Source organism: Zeus faber, assembly GCF_960531495.2.
Source record: "Zeus faber genome assembly, chromosome: 1".
Taxonomy (NCBI): Eukaryota; Metazoa; Chordata; class Actinopteri; order Zeiformes; family Zeidae; genus Zeus; species Zeus faber.
The window spans coordinates 19,318,187-19,326,402 of NC_137193.1; the positions used below are offsets into that span (position 1 = coordinate 19,318,187).

The window sequence follows — 8,216 nt, forward strand, 5'->3', positions numbered from 1 at the left end:
AGGTGCGTTTATAACGTCGGGAAGCATCCAAACCACGTTGCAGATATGGAAAGAACTTAGAAAAACTAGAGAATAGCTTGCATTAAGAAAACCTTTGTCCCTGTCAACAATAATTAGTTTCAAATGTGATGGTGTGTGTGTGTGTGTGTGTGTGTGTGTGTGTGTGTGTGTGTGTGTGTGTGTGTGTGTGTGTGTGTGTGTGTGTGTGTGTGTGTGTGTGTGTGTGACTTGTCATTGGACTCTGGTCTGAGTGAAAACGTGAAGGCGCTGCAGATAAGAAGTCATTTCATGAATGACTTGACATGAGTTTCTTTGTCATGAAAGTTTGCAAAGGAACAAAAATATCTTAATAGATCTCATCTTTCATTATCTTTCAAAACAGAAAATAAGCACATTAAATCAAAATTTCCCATTAGAAAGACATTGTTCTCTGCGCTCTACAGCTGAGATATTTAAGACTCAATGCTTGGGTTCTTCATTTAGTTCAACATTTTGTCCATCAGAAAACTTGCTTGGACTTTTAAATTGAATAATTTCTGTAATCTGGTTATTTTCATTAATATAAGTATTTTTGTGAATGAAACAAAATGCCTAAAAGTTTGGAATCAGGCAAAGGGAGGGGAAAACAAACAACGTTGACCATTGTTGCTCCAGGAATTCTATATGTCAATATAATAATCTTTATATTCTTTATTACCAAAGAGTGATTTAGGTAAGGTCATAGAGTGCACACTGCACAGTAGGTAAAGCTTCCACTGTCTGAATGGTTGTGCATTTGGATATTTTTCTGAAATGCATCAGTCCTTGTAGAAGGAACCTTTTTTTTTTTGTCTTTTTTTGTATCTTGTGTTTTCACAAGGTCTCCCTGTAGACACAGGTATCTGTCTTTGGAAGTGGTCTATGGTATTGTGCCAGCAGAGCAGAAAAACATTAAGTGTGTAGATGTTTTGGCAGCTTGTTCCTCTGCACTGTGGGAGCGCTTCAGGCGTCCTTCCAGTTCCAATGTGCTCGGGACGCTCTGCGAGCCTGCCTGCGTGTCCTGCTGTTCAGAAACCGATCTGGTCCTCATACAGCGACAGCACCAGGAGAATGGCCCAACCACTGAGCAGCCCTATGTTTTGCAACAGAAACATCAGCCAGGGCCTTGTGCTGTTAATATGGATCAGGGTAGGGAGCTTTAGAGGAAGACAGGGAGAGAGAGAGAGAGGGATAAAAAATTTAAAAAAGTATTGGAGTTGGGCATAGACACTGGAATAGTCGAGTACAAACTCAAAGTACTGTCTAATTGTGAGATTAATTTGTTTTCCCTTTCATGGTTTGGACTTTGAAGTCTTTATTATAATTATTACCCAGTCAGTCACCCACCATATCAGCCAGTCCCACATAGAGGAAGAGGCCGGCTGCGACGGCACCGATCCATTGTTTTGTAACGAGGTCTGTGGCCACCGACAGAGCGATGTACAGGCCGATGAAAGACGTCATGGCACTGCCGACGTTCAGCAGCAAGGCCTTACGCACGGACATGCCGCAGTGGAGCAATATGGCAAAGTCACCTAACAGAGGGATGGTAAATGATTAGTTCATTGACTGAATAACTCACTGACTTTAAAACTGAAGAAAGGCGTCTTGACCAGTTATTCAATCAGACAACTGTTGTAGAGGTTTTTGACATGTACTTTGACTCCACGAGGGTGGAGATTTTATGGAATAGTTTATGGAAGGCCACAGCTTGTGATGCGTCTCTACCCAGTTCGTGTGGCAGTTCGTGGCAGAACACAGCGATCGATGTGGCCAAGCCCGACTTCCAGGACAGAGAGAAAGCCGCACCAATGGCCAAACCGTCAGCAAAGTTATGGATCCCATCGCCGATAGTTATCATGTAGGGCAGCAGGCGCTGCTCTAGAGGGAAGGAGGGCCAGAGAGATACACAGCTGAAATCAATTGGAAATTCAAGCATTTTTTCAAATGTCAATGATCCACCTCGATGCTTTCTTATTATGTATGTGAGCGCTCTACTTTTTAAAGAACAGTTTCTCACAAATAAAAACAATAATCATTATTATTATTATTTTTATTATTACATCATTATGATGATGTCATGCGTTTACAATTCACATCTTCTCTTACCTCTGGTGCGTTCCTTTGGTTGGGGGAACAATGCCTCGCTGCCGAAACCGTTAACCTGAAAAGTATTCAGCCCATGACACTGTATTACATGTATTATTGTTTCATGAAAGGCAAGTGAACCGATCATGAGCTGCTTCTATGTGGCACGGTCAGGTTTTTTTTTTTTTATTACTCTGAAATTCTGAGCTCAAATTTTGTGTGTGGTTGTGAGGCTATAAAAGGTTTCTTAAGAGCCTCATTCCCTTTATGAGTTGTAAAGTGAATTTTATCAGCGTCTCACCAGGTCGGCTTGTGATATCGACTGGTGTTTGTCCTTTTGTGTCTTCTGTTGATACAACTCGATAACTCTCCCATGGTCACAGTGATGAGGCTCTGGCCCTTCCTAGAGAGGGAGGCAATTCAGCAAGGATAGTGTGATGACGGCAGAGCGTTGGATAAACACAAAAGTGGACGAAGGACAAAGCGTCAAAGATCATGTCATGCGAGCAGCACACACATTACTTTGGTTTACGTAACTTAGTAAGAAGTCTTCGTGAAATCACATGTATTTGAAAATATATTGTGTATTTCAATGTTTGATTCATGAATTCAGTAATTGCTCCATGATGTGGTGGTGATGGATGTGCGTGTCTCCTTACCCCATGGTGGTGCGAGTGATTAGATTCATCTTTTGGTGTAGCTAGAGCGAAGATCGTTTCCATCAGGTAGAAAATGTAGATCCCGCCAACCAGCACCAATAGTTTATAGACGTAGTCTAGATTCTCCTCCTGGTGGTTGGTGTGTGAAGAGTGGTGGCTGCCGTGGTCATGATTGTGTAAACCCAGGACCTGGACACAGAGAGAGGGAGATACCTGTGTAAGGCTTCCAGAACACTAAAGGTTTAAAAACTTCCAGGTAGTGTCCTGTGCTGAAACCCCATTTCCACCGTGCCAGCTCTCCTGTCGTGATGCCAACGGTTGGTTCATAGCAAACAAATCTTTTAAGGGTGGGTCGGTTTGCAAGGCCGTGCATGAATCAAAGGAACAAATGGACAAAAGACTTTCACTGAGCGACTTGTCAAGAAGCAAATCTCCCAAACAAGAGCCAAACCTTTCATTGCTTCTCCCCCATGACCAGACGAAAACAAGTGTATGTGGAACATTTTGGGGAACTTCTGTGGTGTTAATGTTTGGCCACCTTTCAGAAGACGCTGTAAAACCCGAAGGTTTTGCAACAAATCGCCTTGCCGCTGTCTGATGCAAATAAGATATTCACAAAGTTGATGCAGACTTTAGTTTACCATCTACCCAAATCAATCGCAATTTGGTCAGAATCCAAGTTTTGGGTCACCGCTACATACTAGGAATAGGGAATGGTTTAAATTTGTATGATTGAGGCTCAGTGCTCTTGCACTGTACTAGCTCTGTTCTAACTAGTTAAAAACACTTTGAAGCTAGCTAGTAGTAAAGGTAGGTAACTGAAACATTTTGAACATCTTACCATAGGCACCAGGTGCAGTATGGCATCACCAGTGAGGGAGCCTACGGCCAGGCTGATGCAGAACTGGATGAGCATTTGGAACAGGTTGGCACAGGAAGTACAAAGAAGCACCGCGATGCCCAACATGGACATCAGCGTGATCACCGTGTTGGCGATGGTGGCATAGATGTATCCTAAAAGAGAGAAGAGGTTTAGACATCACAGGAAAAATCTTATTAGGAATTGTTGGATGTGACAGAAGGATCGAACATTCAGTTGTAACAAACTATCTGAAAAGAGACACACACACACACACACACACACACACACACACACACACACACACACACACACACACACACACACACACACACACTCTGACTGTCTGCTTACGCTCAGATTGGCTGAGCTCATCTGGTTTCAGACGTTCTCCAGACACAATGCAGGCCCCACTGAGGACCTGCTGGAGCAGTGCTGGGCTGAGCCGCGCCATGTTGCCCCGGTTCAGGGCGGGAGAACCCGAACTGTTGTCCGTCATACCGTAGATCAGAATCAGCTCCTCAGCTGAGAAACAGTGCTGAGAGCAAAGGAGGACATGTAAGCGATCTGATCACAGATCGATTTATTGGTGAGTAAACCACCGACTTATTTTGGGAAGATGCACAGTGGTTTAAAGCTTGGACTATAAAATACATCTTTAAAAACCCCAATTACTGGGTGGTAGATAAACGCAGAAATAACAGATGAAAATCATTGTTAACAATGGTCATATCGTGTGTATATTACTGAAATGTTGCATGGATTTAAAGTTAACAGTATTATCATAAAAGTAATGCGTGTGTGCCCGCACATACTGGGAACATGGTGATGTTTTTGCCAGGTTCCTCTTCATGTTCATGAACCATCCTCTTCTCATCCTCCTCATCATGTCCAACATGTTCATCTGCATGACCACTATGGGGCTCATCTCCATGTTCCATCTGGCTACGTCCCAGGTTCATACTGCTCATAAGAGCCTCCAGGTCTATGGCCACAAACAAACGACTCAACTTTAGAAAAATGAAAACATTTACATTTGTTTTTTTTGTTTTTTTTAATTACTTTTAAAAGGTAGTGTTGCCCCCCGGTTTGAGCCTCACTCAAACCACCCAAAGCACGATTGAGAAAAATGCCAAGAACTGGACAAGGAGTGTTGGTGTGGAGGGGGAATGACTAAATTACAAAAAGTTTGAAAATGAGCAGGGTTTCAGTCCTCGCGCTTTCTTTGTGGTTGGGACCCTTTGGTGATTTTCTACCTCATTTTCAGGTAATGGTTGTAAAACGGGTTCAGCTGAGGTCAAACGCGTGAACACTTGCAACTTGTTGTTACAATCAAGCGAGAACTTTAAACCGTAATTTCTATATGACGTAAATAAAGTATTATATCACAATTAAACTACAGAGTAACTACATCAGGGACCAAGGTCTCTCAGAGTCAATCAGGAAGGAGGCAGAGATTATTATTGTCAACATGGTTTAGGAAAAAGGAACGTTGGAAAACCACCTGATTAGAGGCCTGACCGCTGTTGGGAACACAGATCCCCATTTTTGGCAAAGTGCAGTCTGGCTTCACGTGGTTATACATCAATTTTAGTGAAGTCAACAAAAGGGCAGAAAAATTACCTCATCTCCCAAGTTCTCTACAAGGCAGTGAGGGCCGGGACTGCAAGTGTTTTGGTAATGTTGTGGCCGTTTACCTTGGATAGTAAAATTCTCTGCTCCCACACGCTGCATGATGTAGTTCAGAAAGTAGCTCTCTTCGGGCAGGGAGTGGCTGCTGAAGCAGCGCCCCTGCAGGGCGTGATAGAGAACACAGCCCAAAACTGCCCCCAGCTCGTGTCCGTGACCAGCGCCAGCTGATGGTGCATTCACCTCTGCCATGATGTCAGTGGCTGTTAAACAGCCATGCTTATCACCATGATTTAAGGGAAGGAGGCCGAATGAGGAACGGGACATAGTGGAAACAAGATAAGTGAAAGAAGAGATAATTAATATCACTCACTAAACCAAATACAAAAGAGGATTATTCAATAAGTCAACCACTGAATGACGGGACAATGGAATAACATTTAATAATACAATTCCTGCTTGACAGTTTCATACCAAATTCAAAACATCAGGGCTTGTCCTGCCAAAGTAAATTCTAGCGACTCAACATTTATTTGTGTTGAGATATATAAACCTTGAGATAAGCATTGAATACTTCACCTATTCTGCCTCTACTGTAATGTGGTGTTCTTCCTTCGTTGATGAATGTGCGTAATTCTTGACCTGACCTGCTACAGTGGATATCTGAAGATATGACATTATAGGCCCATAATAAATACGCATGTGAAATGGTTCTACTTGAACTAGTACCTAACTGCTGAGGAGGGAATCTGGATTTCAGGCAACAAAACCTCAATAGTTGTTGACACCGACCTGATGGTTCAAAGGGCTGTAGTGCTCATCCAGCTCTTGAAGCAGGGTCTCTAATCCCTCTTGGTAAATGTTGTGCTCATGTCGGCGCCCGTTGTCACGGCCTTCAGGATGAGATCTTTCCTCCTTATGGTGGTGTCCACCACCTTCTATTCTGTGGAAGAAGTGTTCAGTCTCCTCCATCCATCTCCCTTCTCTGATGGCGGAACAGGCCAGAGCAGGAGAGCTGAGGTAGAAAATACTTCCAGCCGCAAAAGCAGCAAAGTCAGACACACCGTAGACGACGTTGCCCGTGGATCGGCCGTAAATGGCGGTTACTTTTTGTGTTTCCCGTCGGTCATGGACGGAGTGATTGACCATCAGCTGATGTATGCTACCTGTTAGATTACACTAAACACAAACGCACATAAAGAAAAATATGTCAGACAAGCGGCGAGTTAAGAGTTAGATGCATGCTAGACATTAAACAAAACGAGTAAAGCACGTGGTTACCGACAACTTCAATGTTTAGGTGTCAGTCTAAGGGCTAGTTACCACCAAAGCTCTTCAAATACAATTCTCAAAGAGAATTGTAAGGAAGTCTCTTTTGTTATTTAATCTTGTGATTTGAGAAGGACAGAAACTCTTGTGAGCAATGGAAATATCATCTTATCTTGATATTATTTTCAATCTCAAAGTGAAATAAAATATACTTTCCCTTGAAAAGGTCTTTGAATTGCATGGCATGTATTTAAATCTTAATATATTCATACATTTGGAAAGATGATTGATAATATTTTGCAATGTATTGCAAATATACCAATCGTTATTATTACTGTTATTATTATTATTATTAATTAACATTTAGTAATAGTGTACATATTTGGGAGTAATAGAAAAACATGAAGTAGGGCCATATTTTATAATATTCTTAAGGAAAAACGTGAAGGAAAAAGGAAATATATTCTTAAGGAAAAAGTGATAATAAAGAACAGAAATCTCACACATACACACACACACACCAAGAAGCAAAAAAAGATATACACATAAAAGGCAAAATATGTAAACAAAAACATTTCTGTTCAATTTCAGTTCTACATGTTTGAATAGTGAGTGGTTGGTTGGCGGTTGGACCTCGACCTCTCGCGCTGTGCCCACAGCAGAGCCTCCTAAAGCCCAATAGAAACGTACCTTTCCACACGGCACCTGGCCGCACTGCACACGGTTCTCCAGCGTATTAAATAGCGAGCGGACGGACTCCCAGCTCAGATGCTCCAGACCGGGGGACACCAGGTTCACCACGTCCCGGTAGCAGGCCTCCGAGGCCGGGGAGCAGCACGCACAGCCCAGGCAGCAAAGACAGGCCAGCTGCAGGGTGGAACGCAGGAGCAGCGGCGACCAGGACCAGGCCATTGTGATAATTTATGATAAAAGAAAAAAAACAACCTTTTATTTATTTTTATTTTTTTAAATAACTGCCTTTAAAATCTTAATTCCAAGGGGAATGGAGACTGAGGCTGATAATGAATAAATTACAAAATAATAATGGAAAATGTTTCTCCAACATCCAGGCACGGGGACATGGAGTGTCTGGGCTCCAGCAGCGCGAGGCTCTTATCAGTTCAAATGGGCTCGAGTGCACCTGATCAGCTGCAGCCTGATTGGCTGAGGGTCCATGGAGCAGATAGTTCAGAGACACCGTCCGTGCCGTCACACCCAGGGGCACCACAGAGTGACTACAGCACCTTGTGATCACACTTGTAAATAAGCAAAAACATTAGTGTATTTTGCAAAAATACAAAATATTGGAGAACTACAACAATGATATGAGATCCGGACAATTATGTCTCAACTTGAATATTTTATTGATGTCTTGCTGGGTGTGTTTTCCTACCCTGTGGATCTTTGATGGCTGTAATAAGTGTTTTGTCTATTGCGTTTTAATTGAAATTTACCTGATTTGTCATTGAATTCAATATAATTCACTCCTGTTCTTTACATGAGGAATTTTCTTTTCATGCGTGATATTTTCAGAGACTTTTAAAATAATCGATATCACTCACATAATGAATCAAATATATCAAACATTCACTCATTCCTTGATGATATTGACCTTCCTAAACTTTCGACGGAGCAGGTTACCACATGAGATCGACCACTGACTCTTGAAGAACTCAGGAATGCTCTCTTCTCTA

At 42.4% G+C, this 8,216-nt stretch overlaps 1 protein-coding gene across 1 annotated transcript; it reads right to left on the minus strand.

Annotated features, from left to right (window-relative positions):
- Positions 1-1,046: 1,046 nt before the first annotated feature.
- LOC307240509 (zinc transporter ZIP4-like) lies at positions 1,047-7,434 on the minus strand (the record flags this gene model as incomplete). Its single annotated transcript, XM_080014309.1, has 13 exons — positions 1,047-1,175; positions 1,366-1,553; positions 1,747-1,899; positions 2,128-2,182; positions 2,408-2,509; positions 2,766-2,954; positions 3,607-3,779; positions 3,979-4,162; positions 4,440-4,609; positions 5,322-5,516; positions 5,901-5,916; positions 6,046-6,432; positions 7,213-7,434. The coding sequence occupies 13 exons, from the start codon at positions 7,432-7,434 to the stop codon at positions 1,047-1,049; spliced, it is 2,163 nt and encodes a 720-aa protein (XP_079870435.1).
- Between the last annotated feature and the right edge of the window lie 782 nt (positions 7,435-8,216).